Raw genomic sequence first — 20,046 nt, 5'->3', positions numbered from 1 at the left:
ATGAAAATCTTGGAAAGCTAAAAAGGTCATCCATGCCCTTGACAACTTCGCACTGTTCCTAGGTGGTGGAATTTCAGGACCTTTTGATGTACCTCTTACCCTAGTGCTTCTGGGGAGGTAAAAAGTCAAAAAAGATTGACATGGTGCGAGCTTTAAAAACCATCATTAGCATTGGACCACCGCCCTTTCCTTTTATCACCACAATGGGAGGTAACTATGTGTTTACAAAATGAAATGCCACTCCACTTACAAGAGTTTAGGAATTGCACGCCACGTAAGTGTGTCAGGCATTTGCCCTCATTTGTAACTATACAAGCTCTTTGCATTTTCCAATCTGTACGGACATGCCATTTCACTAAGTATCTACCATATTTTTGTTGCTTATTATGCATTGAAAAGCAAATTCAGCATCGCAGCTCCTTGGCTATTGAGGATTAGCTCCTCGAGGTTTACCATGCAGAGTGTTTTGTACTGTTGAGCAGGCTGTGACCTGTTGTACTGTCAGACAGACCCTTTTTTCCTGAACATTGCTATAAAGAGATCCTTTGAAATACAACAAGATGTCTTCCTATTAGTATAACTCAATTGTCTTTGCCAGGAAAAATAATATCACACTAATCATCTCCTGCAACTAGGAAAACACAACATAGGATGCCTGCTGTTTCAGGTGCGCTCTGCTATTGACTATATACGAAGCCAAGGAAACTTTGAGACCCTTGTCCAATACAACATAAGACTAACTAATCATTCCCAATATTCACAACCATGTTCAAGTAAAGCGATGGAAGAATAAAGGCTCTGCGCATGGAGCTGGGCGTCTTATAACTTCACACCCTGTGATTAGAATACAAGTGATATTTGATCCATTATTATATAAAAATTTTATGGCACAGGAACTATGATTAGAAGGGGCAGACATTTTTTCCCTTCAAAGCCGAGTGACAAATTTTCCATGTACAGGAGTGTTGAGAAACACAGTTAACAGCTGCACCTCTTGCAAGATTTTGTCCCATGAATGGTGACAAGATTGGGCTCAGTGCATGCGCGATGAGAATCTTGTTGCAAGATCACGGTCAAATAAGTATCTGAAGTTGAAATTGTAAGATACCCATTCTATGCAGTGAGAAGCGCTCTTGTGAGGCTTTGAGCGGATGCATCTCTGAATGGTTTCATTTTCTTTTTCATCAACATATTGAGAAACCCAGTCTAGAAGGCTACCGGATGAGATTGATGCCTCTCGGGTATACCACTCAAGAATCTTTGGCAGCAGAACTTTTTTCTCCGTTTGGAAACCAATGCTTGCTTGTAAAAACTCTCTTTTGGCAGCTTCCAGCTCCTCGTGAACATTCTTCGCAGTATAGACTCTAACCTGTTAGCCCAATATCCCATTTAAGGAGAAACACTACCAAACTCCATTTACAAGAATTCTTTCAGCAGTAAAATCTCATCAGAAAATTTGAGAGACTGGTAGTGCTCTCTCTCTCTCTCTCCTAAAGAGAACTGAAAATGGAGAAGCAGGAATGAGCTGTGGATCTTAAATCCCCACACCACTCTTAAGATTGAGCACCACATCGTCATTATCAACTGACCTTCAACACGGCCACTCAGCTGTTATTTTACACTTTATGTTATGGTAGTTCTGTAAACTGCAGCAATCTCTCTCTCTCTCTCTCTCTCTCTCTCTCTCTCTCTCTCTGCTCCAAGAAAAGATGCATCTATTACATTAAAAAAGAAGGGTGGTTATTGTCAGTTCTAAGGGTAGAGTGGTGAAGAGGCAACTGACATGCAGAACAAGATCATATGGAAACTAAACTTCCTATTTGGCTAGGGAGCCTATCAGGATTGAAACTTTGCACAAAGGTGTAAAGGAGCACAAAACCCAGCAAAGGAGGGCCACTTATCAAGCTAATCAATGTTGTAGACCCACAAGGCAAGAAACCACATTACGGAACACCTAAGTATAAAGAAATAGAAAGAGAAAAATCCAAAGGCAGTCAATACATCAGCTCCCAATTAAAATCAAACTTGACAATTCTTTGGACCACTCTACCCAAGTATATTTTCCTTAGCACCTGCATGGCATCAGTATGTTCCCAAGATAGCCTCCTTGCAAAACAAGTTCAATTGCGACCCCTTTCGTAATCTGCGAGCAACCAGCTAACCTAATCAAATGAGACTTCAAGTACAGAGGAAACTTTGCCAGGAAGATTATACAGAGGATGAGTGCCAATGCACTCTTGGTAGATTACCAATCCTGAGAATCATAACATAGAGACTGTCACGAGGACGTGAAAAGTGATGTAGAGTATCTTCATAACTCAACCTACGCTCAACTCGGGGTTAACCATGGTTAAGTGTTGTAATGGTTTGGCCGTGAGGGACTGGCTAGAGGAAGTGCACACTTCCTAGAAATTCCTAAGGGCAAAGTCTAGGTGCACCACTAGGTCCTAGGGGCAAGGCAAAGGCTTTAAAAGAGGGGTCTAAAAGTTGGGCCCAAGGACAACCAACATTGTCCTTGCTAGGGGGGTTAGGACTTTAATGAAGGGGCAAATGGCAAGGAGGAGGTGCCATTTGTCAAGCATGTGTATGCATGCCCTTCCCCCACCTTCCATCTCTCTCTCCTCACTCTCCCAGAGGTGTAGGACGTTTTCAGTTGTTCTTGTGCAGTTTTTGAGCTGTTTGAGCTGTTTGAGCTGTTTCAAGCCTGTTTTCAGCCGTTTTAACACTGTTTTGACTGTTCCAAGACTAGTATGCACTTCTACGGACTGTATGGACGCCCGTACGGCTGTACGGAATCCGTGCAGACGTGTTCAGCTGCCTCCAGCAGGTGCTCGGGGTTGTCTTTTGCTGTGCTAGACCTTTGTGCACATGTTTTTGGCTGCGTGGTGGCTTCTGGAGCTGTTCTGCAGCTGTTTTGGACCAATGCAGGCTGCAGGAGGAACTTTCCCTATTGCTTTTGGCACCTTCTCTTAGGAGGACTCAGGCACTGATTTCGAGGCAATCATTTCGGGGCAAATCTGTGAACCATCTTTCCTCTACAGCTCTTTCTTGTTCACCCTCCGCTATCTACCTTCATTTCTCTCTTCTCCTGATTGCTGGAAGACACCTGCACCTTGCGGGGAGCTTGGACAGAGGATAGGTGTGAGAAAGGAGCTCGCCCCTCTGCCACAGACAGCGGGAGTTGGTTCTAGGTTTGGTTTTTCCTTGTTCTTTCTTGCTTTGCAGCTTTTTGCGGTTCATGCGTGTTGTGTGCAGTCCTTTCACGACTCCAACAGGTTCTAGTAAGCACCCAAAGGCCAGGGTGATTCTGCGGAAGGCCTAAGGACAGTGTGGATGCATGTGATAGCCTTGAGGCTGCCTTGAGCTGAGTTTGCCAGTGGTTTGGATGCCTGAATGCCTCTAAGTTGTGTCAGATCAGAAGTGAATGCCTGAGTATGCCTTGCCAGTGGGAATTCTAGTGGTGCACTGGGATTAGATGCCTTGAAGACAAGTAGAGGATTTGCAGAGAGGGACAGTGCAAGGTTGAACCCTTGTTGTAAAGCATTTCCATTCAGAAGCATTGAATAAATACCGTAAGGGGCGCCAAGGCATTTGGGGCTAGTGGGTACACTGTGTACTATTTTCATTGAGCAGGGGCATTCTAGCCTCACCTTTGTTGTTGTTGAAGCTTGTTTCTAAGTTGTGCTAAGTGATATAAGTGACTGAAGCTTGCATTGTGGCTTTTTATGAAGTTTATGACTAAGTAGAAGAAGATCACTGCCCTATTGTTTATCGAAGGCCGGTTTCAAAGACCATTATCATGTAGACGAGTAGGAGCACACATAAATGAGAGTACAGAAGATAGGAGAAACGCCCTAGGTATGGCAGAGACAGGCAAGGAAGACTTCAGGTACAAGTACATACACTCAAATAACTGGCTGTTACCCATAAAACTGTGTGGCTTTGAGTACAAGTACATAAAGTCAAATAGTTCTCTATTACCTATAAACCTGCAAAATGTATCTATATCAATCTTACTTCCCTGTCCCATAGATCCAGTTAACTCTCTCTCTCTCTCTCTCTCTCTCTCTCTCTCTCACACACACACACACACGCGCGCGCACATACACATTAAAAGAAATGTCTCAAAACATGGGACGACCAGCTAGAAACATCATCAGATGTCACTATATGACATGAAGGCAGGATAATCTATATCCCGAGCATGCAGACAATCATAAAATTATTGCTGCACAGAGGCTCCGAAGAAGTGATACTTAGCCCCAGGGGGATCACCAAAGACACTTTTTTTTTTGTAATACTAGATATTACTGTCTGGAAAACCTGCCCAGCATGAAGTACAAAATTATATGTTGCCACCCACTGGCATGTAATTTTGTATTCTCCTCCTCTCCCTTTCGCTACTTTTTTCTTGATCTCCTGTCTTTTTGACAGGTGTGATCACCAAGACACGCACACAAACATGCCAAAACAAGGTCATAGTTAAAACAAGTCTTTCAATGTAAGATAAGCAGTTTCAGTGCACGAGCTTTGAGTTCAATTGTAGATGCTCTGATCATCCCGAAACTTACATGGCTTGGTAGCACATGCTGACACTAAGCACTGCAAAAACATTTAAGTAAAAGGCTTGAGAAATAGTACTTGAGATAACAAAAAGTACTGGCTGCATCATAGAGTACGGGACTGAGAGCCTTGAGGAGGACTCAAGGCATATGAAAGGGGATATTGAGGAGGATGGTAAAATACTGTTGCTGGGAAAAATGGAAACGCTATGCAAAATTTAGAAGACCAAATGGAGTACTTGCAGTCGTCCACCTAACATTGGCCAGATGAAAAGACGATGGAGGTTCCCATTGATACGATTACAGAAATACTTTGCCTATGAAAGAACTGATTGAAATCTGTGCAGAAGAAAAGTGTAGATGAAGAAACACCAACCCTGGTCGGATAAACCTGGCCCCAGCAAGGTACTGCCAGCTTGCAAGACTGCACGACTACTCCAGGCCTACCAGTACAATGTTGGTTGCCTATGAAGGCCCCATTTTCCAGTGTCTTTTGCTGGCCACATCCTGGGCGTGTTGCTGGGCTTAATGCCAGCCCCATGACCTCTCCAGTTGTTCCATGAACGCAGCCCTATCAGAGGGGTCAAAGTAAACGCAAAGAAAGATGATCCTTACTACCCATGTGGCAGCCTTGTTGCTGCCCATACTGTACCTTCCAGCCCATAATTCATAAGCATGTGTCCTTCTGGCACCCTTTTTCATGTGCCCGGATTGCACCTCTCTCAATCCTATTCCACATAATGGTCTAACTCCCCCTTGTCCTCCTCATACAGGGAGGGGCTCACAGGTGGGAAGTTGACCTCTCAATCTCTCTTTTTCTTGCTTTCACTGTCAAAAGAGTTCTCTTCCTCGGAAGAATCTTTTCTGTTTGGTTCCCTGGCCGGGCTTGCCCTTCTAGTCACCCTCCCTTTTCTAGAAGGGATAAATGCCTTCTCATCCCCATCTTTGTTCTGCAACTTCAACCTCACTTCATCTTGGCGCAACAAGGGAGTTGGGACAAACCTCCTCAAATGTCAGAGGCTTCGATCTTTCTCCAGCTGTCAAGCTAGTCATTACCCCGTCATGGCTATCCACTTTTGGACCAATCCTGCTAGTTGATCCTTGAGAATCTAATTCACCTTGACCAAACTCACAAGCTTGAACATGTGGAAGCATGGAATTTGCAATCCTCTCAATAATCACTGATAGTACCAGAGCATCCCTAAGCACCCAATCTGGAACTACAGCCTTCATGACCTTGCCCGATGCATCCTTCTGATCCTCCGACTTGGTCTCACCTCCTATAGTGGAAAGAATACTTCCATATAGCATCCCCTTCACACCAAATTTGGGGATAGGCATATGAGACACCGTGGTTGCCTATGTCCATTCCCTAGAATAATGTTAACCAAAAAGAGCCTTGGCACTAGATGAATCTAGAAACATGCCCAAACTCGTCCTCTAAAAATACAACACAGTGTGCAGTTTGAATCTCATGATAGTCACTCATAAGCTTGAAAAGCATAAACTCCATCATGCATAGCAGGGACTAGCTACTATGCCACCCCCACTGACATCATCAGCTCCCAACAGTGGGTGTAGACCATAATTACACACCACTTATCTCGCTTCAAATAGGTGCACACAAGTAGATGAAGAAGCTTTAACAGGTCTGCAAAATACATACCCAGAAGTATAGCCAAAGCACCATTTTTAGATATGTGGCTCAAGTAGAAAACCTGCACTCGAGCCAGCTAGCTGCAAACGTCAGCGAGGTATTGTGGAACTCTCCCTATTGCCACGTGCCTCGGAAGTATTTCCCAAGGGTCAGAAAACAATGAAGATGCTGTGACAGAATATGTATCTCTCCTTTGAAACTACTTTCCTTATTTGTCTTGTGCATGACACTGAAAGAGGAAGAAAAGAGCCCTCACAGCTGACAATACTGGGGATCAAGAAAGCAACAGAGGATCTCCACAGTTTTTCCTAGGACATAATGGACATATCAAAGTCTATATGGGGGAACACTTTAGAAACTAAAAGCTCCTATGCATCCAGAATACTAAAGAGCCGGTGCAGATCTTACAACAGAAGAAATGTAAATTACAGTAAAGAATCTAGACCATTCCATGCTTCTTTGACCGGTGATCAGTAAAATCATCTCAAATCTGTCCTATTTAATAATATGGACAGACTCCGAATGCACTTGGAGTTTATACTCAACTTTGCATCCTTAATTTGCAGCTGGGCAGCTAGATTCAGTACATTGCATCCCCAATTTGCTATTGAGTAGCTCCAGTTGAGAACCATCGCTTCACGTTAGACATTCCATCTGTTATTTGCTAAGTGCCTAGCACTCCTCCATGGACGATGCAAAGCATTTTCCGAACATACATAAGGCTAAGGAACAAATTCCATCTTGCATTACACATCGGTTTTTTCATTGCTTTTGTGCAAGGAGCCCTTGGATCTTCCACCTGAAACATCAGGATCCCTACGGTTGCTATGCCACTCTCACCTATCTTGGAGAGAACCATCACTTCACGTTAGACATTTCATCTGTTATTTGCTAAGTGCTAGCACTCCTCCATGGACGATGCAAAGCATTTTCCGAACATACATAAGGCTAAGGAACAAATTCCATCTTGCATTACACATCGGTTTTTTCATAACTTTTGTGCAAGGAGCTCTTGGATCTTCCACCTGAAACATCAGGATCCCTACGGTTGCTATGCCACTCTCACCTATCTTGGAGAGAACCATCACTTCACGTTAGACATTCCATCTGTTATTTGCTAAGTGCCTAGCACTCCTCCATGGACGATGCAAAGCATTTTCCGAACATACATAAGGCTAAGGAACAAATTCCATCTTGCATTACACATCGGTTTTTTCATTGCTTTTGTGCAAGGAGCTCTTGGATCTTCCACCTGAAACATCAGGATCCCTACGGTTGCTATGCCACTCTCACCTATCTTGGAGTTTATATTCAACTTTGCATCTTCAATTTGCAGCTGAGCGGCTAGATTCAATACATTGCATCCCCAATTTCCTATTGAGTAGCTCCAGTTGAGAACCATCACTTCACGTTAGACATTCCATCTGTTATTTGCTATGTGCCTAGCACTCCTCCATGGATAATGCAAAGCATTTTCCGAACATACATAAGGCCAAGGAAAAAATTCCATCTTGCATTACACATCGGTTTTTTTAATGCTTTTGTGCAAGGAGCTCTTGGATCCTCCACCTGAAACATCAGGATCCCTACGGTTGCTATGCCACTCTCACCTATCTTGGCCTTCTGACTGTACTGTTAAAAGAATTCCCTTTCCTATGCTCCTCATCTAAGGTGCCTAGCAAACCACAAAGTGGTTTAGTTGCTCCTCTAGGTCTCCAGTTGTACCCAGCAGTTCCAGCCAAGCTTATGGGCCTTTCTTGGCCATGTGAGGCAATCTCAAGACGTCTAGCAAAGTACTTGCTAACCAAACCAACCAACTGGTTGGCCCAAATTGACCACAGTTCAAAAAACCAAGGCACTTGCTAGCAGGTCGATTTGGTGATTCTAAAAGGTAACAACAGTCTGCCCATCTACTTTTTGGTCGCCTAACCTTTTTCCATTGAACCCCTCCTTGGTCGCCTAACCTTACTCCATTGAACCCTTCTTTGCCTATCACATGTTAGGCTGCGTAAAATAACCAGTCTCCCTTCTATTTTGTTAAACTAGGTTTAAGGCGCAAGGCAAGTCTACCCAAATAAAGGGATATCAACGTGTATTGTCCCGCAAAATGCCTGTCAAAAGGCGCGTAATGGTGCCCCATTCAGGGACTGGGAACGGTCTGGTAGCATGATGTTTTGAGTACAAGCAAGTATTCTTACACCTTGAATATGGAGCTCAGGTATCAAGGACAAATTAGCTTCTATTTTTACAAATGAATAAATGACGCAAACATATATTTAGGCCATCCTTTCCCTTTTGAGAGAAAATCATTGTCTATTTACAACACAGCCTGCAAGCAGCCATGAGATCCATGTGGTTTTTTTTAGTTGTATAATAAGAAACATTTGTAGGTGTATATAATACTGAATAAAACGAGGACTTGCAATTATGTTAGAGACCTGTCATGCATTTTGCATATATGCATATGAACTTGCGACTATGAGAAGCATACCGCAGGATCTGACCGTCCTCCACAACAAAGTGCAAAGCAGACTAGTGGCTCTGGGTTATCAATTGCATAAGCACGCCTTTCATCACCAGCTTTGAACTTGGATCCAGGTAAGAGCAGATTCTGCAGCCACTTCAGAAAACCAAGGACGAATATATGGGCCCAATCACAAATTCTTCCAGTAGAAGGCGAAGTCTATTGAAGCGAATTCACCAAGCACCTCAAAACTATCAGCATTTTCTCAGATTCAATGCATCACTTTTATTTCAAAAATCAATGTCTACCTGTGTAGGGCGATGGGAACGGCAGCCCAGAATGCAATGCTCTATTGTATAGGCATTGATAGAGTGGCCTCCAACTCTATAGGCAGCCTGCAGGACAATTCGTTTCAGTGCCATGCTTGTGTAGTTCTATCAGGCTCATTAAATAGTTAGCACGTACCTTTTTTTCCCCCAAAAAAGTTAGCATGTATTTTATGACAATTTTATGGTTACTGGAGAAACCTATACAATAGACCTGATCCTACACTAAGGGGCTGGTGAGATGAGTAGGGATATCATAATATGTTGCACATACTAAGCATAGTGAGGGTTAGGATTAAAGATAATAGATTTAAGGTGCATATTGTATTTCATACGCACAGGCCTAAACATGTGCAGACACAGAGGCATGTGCATCACGCTCTGCGTCCCCCCGCCCCTTCTCTCTCTCTCTCTCTCTCTCTCTCTCTCTCTCTCTCACACACACACACACACACACACACACACACCCACACTTTTTTTTAAAAGCACACACACACGTGCGCGCGCGAGAGAGAGCACCACACATACGCACACACAGTAACTGGCTAAGTAGATCGCTTGCACTGCTTTTCATAGCATCAGTACTTGCAATCAATACATCGAATTTTTAAGTTTGCAAAGTCTTAATGTCAACTGCCAGCTCTTTGGACTACTACTCTCATTCTTAAATCCTTTAAAAGGGTCCGATACAAAAAGGTTTATGCATATTGAATAATGAAATTTTCATGTGTGAGAACGCCTTCCCACTGCACCAGCTCTTCCTTCCATACATTGATTCTCTGTGTATCACACCATGATAAGGTTTCAATTGCAGACATATTTGTGAATGGCACACAATGATGAGCAAATCAGAATAGAAAACTCTATATTATATGGATGACTCTATATTCTCTTCGCCATACAGTGGGTACTGAGGCATTAGGCAACAAAAAGCAGAGTATGTGCATGCATGGATGCATGGGTGGCTGTCGGGAGAGGGAAATCGGCAAGAAGCAGGGGGGTGTTTTGTTTAAGCAATTTGTTTGAGGCACAACCTTTTTATATTTCAGTCCCTTTCTGTGACTAATTACAAAGCTTACCCTTTGGAGTAAGGTCATGCGTTTCAGACTGTTGCGTGGTATTCCATAAGCTAAGTATGCCTGCAAGAGAGGAAAACAGGGATACTGCATCAAGTGCTGCCCACGAGTGTCTCCTATTTAGAATCTGAAAATGATAAAAAGGAATGGTCTCATACATGCATGAGAAGAGCATTATGGATATTGATCCAGAATGCTAGCTTTTCATTGTGCTTCAGTTGGCTAGGATCAACCTTCTCCAGCTGCTCGACCATTGACCTGCATGTATCAAGTGAAGGCCTTATTCTCATGGTTTGTCAGCTATGACCCAAGCATAGCCTTCAATGCATTTTTCCTGGTGATTTATTATGTTTCCTTCAAGTTATTGTTAGAGGCTATCTAGATGCCTTTTTTCTGAAACTTCAGTCTAAGATAATCATTTTAATACTCTGCGGGTCTCTCATGTCTAGAGAATTTAATTTGTCTAGAGAATTTTATTCTAGGCCACCATATCCATGTGGTTCACACTCGCATCAGTCTAGCTTATGTTACCTGAAATCTCGAAGCATACGTGCAGCATAATTGAGCCTGTCCTTATCCACACAAATCCAAGGGACCTCTACCATGCAGCTGTAAGCTCCCGCCCCTCCAACTTTCCCTTTCACTTGAAAAGGGTCCACCAATGGCACATCATAAGAAAAGTCGGCTTTGCATCCAGGAGACCACCCATCACTGAAAATCCCATGAATTGAAGATAAGCTTGTCGAGGAAGATGTACAAGATGATGGAGACTCTGGCACTCCAAACTGTGGAAGTGGTGGATCAGAAAGTTTGCAATATATAGTTGTCATACAGCGTATCAGTTCTTCTGACAGTCTGTTTGGGGTCTCAGATAAATAGTCTCTTAAGGGACGGGGTCCATCTTCGTTCAAAGAACTAGGATTACTCCTTATGGGAATCTCCTTCAATGCCTGCAGCAACAAATATTAAAATGATCATTCATGTCTATTTACTTATGTGAAGAGTTCAACCTACACACTATCACGAGTTCAACCTACACACTATTTGTAAAGAAAAAGCAGCTGCAAAGCAAAAAAAAAAAGTATCCCAAATTTTAAAATTAAAAGCAACAAAATTGAAGGAGCTGATCTGCAAAACCACTTTAGATACTAGCATCTTTAGTATCATAAGCTGATATGTTATCAGTATGTTGGAAATCATATCAAGATGAAGCATTACAGTTCAACAGATTCGAACGTCGCCCTGCATGCATTTCCCAAAGAAACATTGGTCCAACACTGATGAATCTTTAAAACTCAATGTCTTCCTGTAAGTGCCACAGAAATTTAATACTGCTATATTCCAGTTTTGCATCATGTTGCTGTTAAGCTTCCAAGTCAAAAGCTTTACAAGGTCTATATGATGACCTATGCTGGCTGGCAGAAAAGACTACTAAACTACCGTTGCATTCCAACAATCCGAGCGGGCTACCCCTGAGGTGTAGAGATATCTATCCATGAAGATCTTGTGAATCCTCCATCCTAAGCAATCTTATTCTAGAGTACTCGGGGAACGAATCATGCATTTAGCGAAAAAACCATGTTCCAAAAGAAGCTGCAAAATCTTAACTTCATGGAGGAGAGAGTGATTCCTATTCTCACATCTTTAGATCTGAAGGTCGCTGACATTTCAATCATTTAGATGACTGCTGAGACTGAGAAGCAAAATGCATATAAGCATGAGGCAACCACAATAATATTAGCAGAAAGGATACATATTGACCCATGAGATACAATACCTTAGATTGTAGAAGGTTCTGTGAATGAGATATTTGTGAATTTCCAGTCATGCTCATCGTTTCACCCAAAATAGAACCATGCCTTGTCTTTGGCTGAATGGAGGATGCAGCTTTAGTGATGCCACTGCCTTGCATTGCTGCTGATACGTTGCGCCGGTGTTGATTTGTATGACTCTGCTTCTGCTTACTGCTTGGCTGTCGATGTTTCTGTTGACCTTCATCTTGCGTACTCTGAGGCTCATTTTTTTGCCTTATGTGGAAAAGCGAAGAGGACCGAGAGAAGCACCGGCTGAAAAAACGGCGGTAAAGGGAGAGGACATGCTGCTCAAGGTCTACTACTTCCTCCTCAAGATAATTGATTTCGCTAATGAGTTCCTTAGTCTTCAAATACAAATAAACAACAGAGTCAAATTTTGTTATTTGTAGAGGTAAGACATAAAACTTATGTTTATGACTGGGCAGCAATTCAAATGTTGAATCATCCAACACATATTTCACCTGAGGGGTGAGGTGTCGATGGCCAGGTGAAATGGCACTAGATGCACGGCCCATGGCTTTTTCTAACGCATGCCTTACAGCCCGCTCATTTTTTAGACGCTTTTGCAAGTCTGCTACCTGCCACACCATTCCAACTAAGTGCAATCAATTGAAATCCGAGGAATGAACACTGGATAAGAAACTGACGCAATGTTTTGCATTGATTGGAAAACAACTGATTAGAATACTAATTATGTCAGACAGAAACTGGTAAAATGGACAGGAGACTGGGATGATATCATTTTTCCAGTACTGCCATTGGAAGACAGATGATTTGCTACAAAATATGTTAGAGCTAGAAAACATTCTTGGTACAATGACATCTCATCCAGAAATTATACACATGATACACACACATAGATACGTACATACATGCATGTACGTAGATATGCACATACATTTAAATGTACATATTAGTTCTATATGTGTGTGTGTGCACGTGTATACATACATGCATATAACATACATACATACGTGTGTGTGCGCGCGTGCGCACGTGTGTGTATGTGTGTAGGAATGCATTGGTGGGGATGCCATAAATCATTTGTGAGGACCCAATGGGACTCCTAGTATGGCAGACGTAAGTAGAGTGCATCTAGGGAATACTGGGCAATGAAGGATGATTAATGGTATGCCAACACTTGGTGGGCATCGGCATACCAACATCTCATCCCCCTTAGTTACATGTGTGTGTGTGTGTGGGGGGGGTGGGTGTGTTTCATATTTTCATCCTTTTCCCTGTTGGGGTTCTTGTTATCTTCACATCCTGTCTCTTCTAGACAGACGTTGCTTTCACTTGTGTACCTCATGGTCGGTTTTCACCTCATTTTAAGGTTTCCCATAAGACGGAGGGGGGGGGGGGGGTCTTGAGAAGACAAATGTCAAAGGAGAAAAAGCACAGTTACCTGTAAACACAGCAAGTCATCAGTTTTTGAAGACAGATTGGCCCAAAGGCACATTATTTGCTTCTCAACAGAAGACACTTTGCTAATTAGGAACAGGTCCATTTTTCTGAGAAAAGTAATACGCAAGGGACAAGGATTAAGGGGGATCGCATTGATGAGAGAGAACGTAAGAGAGCAGGATCAAGTGAGGGAGAGGGAGCAATGGAGAGAATGGGGGGAGGGGGAGGGAGAGGGAGAGGGAGAGGGAGAGGGAGTGAAGAAGGGATGGGGGAGGAGTAAGAGTGCGAGCATGAGAGAGGGGTCTTGCACTAAAAGGATGAAGTGTTGACTCTCTGACTAGCTTTGGCAAGGAGCCCGACAACACAATGTACCAAACAATGGAAGTGTATAATACAAAAAATGCAAGGAGGGTCGTACATCTTGTTCTAATGCTGCTCTCTGATCGTGTAAAGAATGCTGCTTCTTGCAAGCTCCATTGTGTGACACATTAGTAGAACCCTGAGAAAACCATATCATGATATCAGAATAGGTCGCATTTTGAACAATTAAAAACAGTTGGGAGGGGAGGGCACAAGTGTTCTATATTGTTTTAAATCTTCTTGTGAGTTTCACACCAAAGTCGAGTAAAGTTTGCAAGGTAGATATGGCATCAATTGTAATCCTAGTACGTCAAACGTCAAGCGTCTTGACTCATACAATGCTACAATGAAGATTTTTTCAAGTGTTTGGTTTTGGAAGAAGCTTCAAGATGTTTGCTCATGAGTTTACAGTTGCATTCTTCAAGAAGCTTCAAAATATCTTGAAGCTTGTAAGTTTCAAAGCAAAATCATGTAAAACCTACAAGGAATCACAATAAAATCAAGTGAAATCCATTGACTCATACAATAAAGGAGGTAACAAGAAAATGTCATGCCTGCTACATCTCATTTGTGGTTCTGTAACAAGATTATGCATAAGATTGTCTGAGATTGAGCTTCAAAAGATTTTTTAAAGGAGCAGCGAATGAGATTCAACAAGCTTTATTTCTGCATGAAGCAGTATGTCCACGTGCATCTAATTAATTAATTCCCCGAAAAGCACATCAACAATGATATAGGTGCATCAACTTAAGCCATGACATACAGGTATCAACTTGAGCCTCAAAACAAGTTATTCAAGTCTGATGGTAAGATAAGGTTGTTCATGAGTTTACAGCTGCATTCTTCAAGAAGCTTCAAAATATCTTGGAGCTTGTAAGTTTCAAAGCAAAATCAGTAAAACCTACAAGGAATCACAATAAAATCAAGTGAAATCCATTGACTCATACAATAAAGGAGGTAACAACAAAATGTCATGCCTGCTACATCTCATTTGTGGTTCTGTAACAGGCTTATGCATAAGATTGTCTGAGTTTGAGCTTCAAAAGATTTTTTAAAGGAGCAGCGAATGAGATTCAACAAGCTTTATTTCTGCATGAAGCAGTATGTCCACGTGCATCTAATTATTTCATACAGGTATCAACTTGAGCCTCAAAACAAGTTATTCAAGTCTGATGGTAAGATAAGGTTGTTCATGAGTTTACAGTTGCATTCTTCAAGAAGCTTCAAAATATCTTGAAGCTTGTAAGTTTCAAAGCAAAATCAGTAAAATCTACAAGAAATCAAGTGAAATCCATTGACTCATACAATAAAGGAGGTAACAAGAAAATGTCATGCCTGCTACATCTCATTTGTGGTTCTGTAACAAGCTTATGCATAAGATTGTCTGCGTTTGAGCTTTAAAAGATTTTTTAAAGGAGCAGCAAATGAGATTCAACAAGCTTTATTCTGCGTGAAGCAGTATGTCCACGTGCATCTAATTAATTAATTCACATCAACAATGATATAGGTGCATCAACTTAAGCCATGACATACAGGTATCAACTTGAGCCTCAAAACAAGTTATTCAAGTCTGATGGTAAGATAAGGTTGTTCATGAGTTTACAGCTGCATTCTTCAAGAAGCTTCAAAATATCTTGGAGCTTGTAACTTTCAAAGCAAAATCAGTAAAACCTACAAGGAATCACAATAAAATCAAGTGATATCCATTGACTCATACAATAAAGGAGGTAACAAGAAAATGTCATGCCTGCTACATCTCATTTGTGGTTCTGTAACAAACTTATGCATAAGATTGTCTGAGTTTGAGCTTCAAAAAATTTTTTAAAGTAGCAGCGAATGAGATTCAACAAGCTTTATTTCTCCATGAAGCAGTATGTCCACGTGCATCTAATTAATTAATTCCCCGAAAAGCACATCAACAATGATATAGGTGCATCAACTTAAGCCATGACATACAGGTATCAACTTGAGCCTCAAAACAAGTTATTCAAGTCTGATGGTAAGATAAGGTTGTTCATGAGTTTACAGTTGCATTCTTCAAGAAGCTTCAAAATATCTTGGAGCTTGTAAGTTTCAAAGCAAAATCATTAAAACCTACAACGAATCACAATAAAATCAAGTGAAATCCATTGACTCATACAATAAAGGAGGTAACAAGAAAATGTCATGCCTGCTACATCTCATTTGTGGTTCTGTAACAGGCTTATGCATAAGATTGTCTGCGTTTGAGCTTCAAAAGATTTTTTAAAGGAGCAGCGAATGAGATTCAACAAGCTTTATTTCATACAGGTATCAACTTGAGCCTCAAAACAAGTTATTCAAGTCGCATCTAATTAATTCATACAGGTATCAACTTGAGCCTCAAAACAAGTTATTCAAGTCTGATGGTAAGATAAGGTTGTTCATGAGTTTACAGTTGCATTCTTCAAGAAGCTTCAAAATATCTTGGAGCTTGTAAGTTTCAAAGCAAAATCAGTAAAACCTACAAGAAATCACAATAAAATCAAGTGAAATCCATTGACTCATACAATAAAGGAGGTAACAAGAAAATGTCATGCCTGCTACATCTCATTTGAGGTTCTGTAACAAGCTTATGCATAAGATTGTCTGCGTTTGAGCTTCAAAAGATTTTTTAAAGGAGCAGCGAATGAGATTCAACAAGCTTTATTTCTGCATGAAGCAGTATGTCCACGTGCATCTAATTAATTCATACAGGTATCAACTTGAGCCTCAAAACAAGTTATTCAAGTCGCATGTAATTAATTCATACAGGTATCAACTTAAGCCTCAAAACAAGTTATTCAAGTCTGATGGTAAGATAAGGTTGTTCATGAGTTTACAGTTGCATTCTTCAAGAAGCTTCAAAATATCTTGGAGCTTGTAAGTTTCAAAGCAAAATCAGTAAAACCTACAAGAAATCACAATAAAATCAAGTGAAATCCATTGACTCATACAATAAAGGAGGTAACAAGAAAATGTCATGCCTGCTACATCTCATTTGTGGTTCTGTAACAAGCTTATGCATAAGATTGTCTGCGTTTGAGCTTCAAAAGTTTTTTTAAAGGAGCAGCGAATGAGATTCAACAAGCTTTATTCTGCATGAAGCAGTATGTCCACGTGCATCTAATTAATTAATTCCCCGAAAAGCACATCAACAATGATATAGGTGCATCAACTTAAGCCATGACATACAGGTATCAGCTTGAGCCTCAAAACAAGTTATTCAAGTCTGATGGTGTGAGGGCTGGAAGGACTACAAGACTTTCTGATGGAGAATAGATTAGCTTCCTGATGGCCCCTTAGTCCATATAGACTCCCCAATGGTGTGAGGAAATGCTAGGGCTTTATTCCCTTCAGTACTACGCCCCCTTGTAGGAGTGGACGCTTGGAGAGAGAGGGAGACCAAAGAGGGGAAGGGAGGGCAATGGGAATCTGAACCAGTTCTACACGTTTCCTCAAGAACCAGGGAAGAATCTGTTGGTAGAATTACGGATTGGCTTACGCGTCCAAATAACATCCCATAGCTCCACTACTCCAATGGATGACTGGTTTAATCTCGCAAAAATAATCAGCTTTTATTCCTGCAATACTGATTACTCACCTGCATTTGTTGAAAATTGCTAGGTGACAGGTCCCAGTTTTCCAGGTCAAAATCATTGTCAGGAGCACTGCGAAAACCACGACACTCTTCTCAGATATCATGTTTGTAAAGGCAATTTTGCAACAATATGAGCTACACATCTTTTACGAAATCATGTGAAGACCGCCTCCTGCCCCTTTTCTCTCTCAATTTCGCAGGAGTTCTAAAATGCATTCTTTCCCCAAGAATCTCAAGTAAACAACACAGCTCACAAACGTAAGGAGATACTCAACTTTTACCTTCTTGACCGTGAATGCCGTGCAGGCGTAGATTGCCCTTTCAGCGAGCTCCTCGATGAAAAATAAACTTTAGGAGTTGCTAGGCCAAAAGCTAGTTCGTCTTTTGTGGCTTTAATGGGTTGATGGCCTGTTTTCCCTTTAGTTATAGCCATCAGAACGCTTGCCAAAATGCCTACGCAACTGCCTCTGGAAACTTGGATACCTGTCAGTTATACTTCTGGACACAAGAGCATCGATTTAGATACAGAATATCTAGGAATCCAAAGCCTAGAAACAACACACCGTTTTTCAGATTGCAAGAAGACAAGAAAGAAGCTCTCAGCTTTGTTTCAAGAAATAAAGCTATCTAGGAATCCAAAGCCTTGAAACAACACACCGTCTTTCAGATTGCAAGAAGACAAGAAAGAAGCTCTCAGCTTTGTTTCAAGAGATAAAGAGCAGCACATTTCACAGCAATTGCACCACTACATGCATAGCTCCTGTCGTCTTGTAAATGCAGAGAAAACAAACTTTGCAAAGAGCGCGGAATGCAAGGATGACGCCTTGCGTTCGCGTTACACACACCATCCGTCAATCTGATCCCTTGAGCGGTCGTTAGCAGTCGTCAAGGGCAAGATAACAAATTTACTGGCGAATGGGCACATCCACGGAGGGTGATCATGAAAAGAGACGATGATGGATACAGCAGGAAGGCTTCCTTACTCTTCATCGTTCTAAGGGGCCGCAGTGTCCTCGTATAATCGTCCTCGTCAGAATCCTGTCCTTCCGTTGAATAAGCGAGCATTCCCCTGCACTGATTTGCCTCACAGTAATGCAGATGAGCGACGGACTGTTGCAACATTCCCTCATTTCACAAAACTTATGAGGATTTGTCGTTGGCTTGATACGTCCTGCGAAGCCATATCCTCAAATTGCGAGAGTTTTCTAATAGCCTTGTCTCAGAGTACACTAATTTCGCATAGTTCGAGTCGCCACCCGCAGTACTTGCAAAGGGAGACCACGTTAAAGGAGAGGATGTTGCTCAGAGGCTTGGGAGTTCAACAGCTTCGCAACGTGCTGTGAAGTCTACTCCAAGGACTTTAACTTCTGCAGTGTACAACGACCGGAGAAAGACTGTAGATTGTGTTCACAAGACAGTGGGTTCTGTTTGCGATGAAGGTACCTAAGACTATCTTTGCCGATACCAACCCAAGCATTAGGTAGTGCGCACGCAAAAACCGCGTTTCAGAAGTTAGAGCATTGTATCCTTGCGACATCGAAGCACTGAAAATGACGCGCATTCTGGCTGGAGACAAGCAGCCGACGGCCGCACGCTGAGTGCGCCACGCATTGCTGCTTCAGCTTCCGATATTGCGGGGTGCAGGGTTGCCAGAAGGTAGGAACGTAACTTACTCTACTTGTCTGCTACGAGGCTTTACGTTACGCGGTCATGGGGTCGCTGCACGCAGCACGGGTTACGAACAGGGCCGACGGGTTCGCTCGGCAATTTGACAGTGGTGGCGACTTGGGAGAGAGCAAGACGAAAGTGCACGCTGTTTGCTTGCGTCGCAGTTCTCGATACGAGAAGATGGTGCAGCACTGTGCATGTTAGGCAGAATTAGAGCCGGGAGCTGAAAGAAGGGCAGACGAAAGTGCGAGGTACAGAAGTAGTGGACTCATGATACTTACACAGTTCCAAAGCGAGGTGGTGAGGACTGGGTGAGAGAAGGAGAGAGAAGTGGGGGATGAGAGGATCGATGGTGAAGCAACGTGGCGACAAAGATTGAAGGAAGCGGATGAGGGAGGAAGAGGGCGAGGTGTGCCTGGCATTCAAGAGGTGGCAGAAAACGGCAGGGGCATGATTAGCTTGGACTGATCAACATGCAGAGAGAAGGCAACGTCGCTACGGTGAATTTGGAGAATTAGAGAGACGACTGGTCTGCAGATAGAAGAGAAGGCAAGCTCGCAGTGAATTTGTTGGAGAGACGAGGTAGCAACTTGGTTGTCAATTTGGAGAAGAGACGACTGTTGTGAGAGCATGCATCGAAGCTTGAGCGTAGCAGCAGGCGGCAGGGAAGCTATGGAGAGGATCGAGGCAAGCACGAAGCTGCAGCTTCGGTTTTTAACGTAGAATTATTAGTGGGTGACGGAGACTAGGAGAGGAAGGGAGTTGGATACCTCCGGAGCGCGAGGCTCGAGGGAGGTGAAGCATGATGGAGGTGCAAGGATGGAGCTCAGGAAGCTGGGAGGTCGTCTTCTACGATTGAGTGAAATGGAATGGAGGTTGTGGGCGATGCTCAAAGACGATGGAGGAGCACGAACCATGCAGTTCAAGGCGTACTATAGCCTGTAGGATTGTTGTTGTGCGAATCGTAAGCGTGGTGACCGAGGCAATTCTACGATGTTGATCAGAAGCTGCAGTCTGAGATCATCAACTCTTTGAAGCTACAACAAAATTGCAGGAACAGGCATCAGGATTCATCAGAACGGAGAGAATCGAGATCACTGCGCATTGCCACAGCTTC

The 20,046-nt window shown here is 42.5% G+C and overlaps 1 protein-coding gene across 3 annotated transcripts; it reads right to left on the bottom strand.

The window, feature by feature from the left end:
* Positions 1-562: 562 nt before the first annotated feature.
* LOC147898789 (uncharacterized) lies at positions 563-19,768 on the bottom strand. Of its 3 annotated transcripts, XM_087379029.1 has the most exons (13): positions 19,211-19,768; positions 18,245-19,120; positions 17,543-17,759; positions 17,265-17,331; positions 13,722-13,802; positions 12,361-12,477; positions 11,863-12,243; positions 10,617-11,035; positions 10,244-10,343; positions 10,089-10,148; positions 8,992-9,078; positions 8,711-8,839; positions 565-1,369 (listed from the first exon to the last, which is right to left on the bottom strand). In XM_087379029.1, exons 3-13 carry the CDS (start codon positions 17,692-17,694, stop codon positions 1,034-1,036), a joined length of 1,929 nt encoding a protein of 642 aa, XP_087235155.1. In that variant the 5' UTR covers positions 17,695-17,759; positions 18,245-19,120; positions 19,211-19,768; the 3' UTR covers positions 565-1,033. The 3 variants fall into 3 exon arrangements, with proteins under 3 accessions (XP_087235156.1, XP_087235155.1, XP_087235154.1); XM_087379030.1 differs by having other exon boundaries at positions 563-1,369; positions 8,711-8,830; positions 18,245-19,768; XM_087379028.1 differs by having other exon boundaries at positions 18,245-19,768.
* Between the last annotated feature and the right edge of the window lie 278 nt (positions 19,769-20,046).

The sequence above is a fragment of the Dipteris shenzhenensis genome, chromosome 9 (assembly GCF_047967505.1).
Source record: "Dipteris shenzhenensis isolate YYH24624 ecotype China chromosome 9, Dip_SZ_1.0, whole genome shotgun sequence".
NCBI classification, from domain to species: domain Eukaryota; kingdom Viridiplantae; phylum Streptophyta; class Polypodiopsida; order Gleicheniales; family Dipteridaceae; genus Dipteris; species Dipteris shenzhenensis.
Note: the sequence above shows the minus strand (reverse complement) of the source record. Positions and strands in the feature narration are given on the sequence as shown.

Bases quoted from the DNA above. Each gene is read 5' to 3' on its own strand.
- LOC147898789 (XM_087379028.1), bottom strand. From the start codon at position 17,694: ATGGCTATAACTAAAGGGAAAACAGGCCATCAACCCATTAAAGCCACA. The intron at 10,149-10,243 runs GTATGAGACCAT...CCTCTCTTGCAG, and splicing joins ATAATGCTCTTCTCATGCAT to GCATACTTAGCTTATGGAAT. The intron at 8,840-8,991 runs GTAGACATTGAT...GGTTTTCTGAAG, and splicing joins GTTCCCATCGCCCTACACAG to TGGCTGCAGAATCTGCTCTT.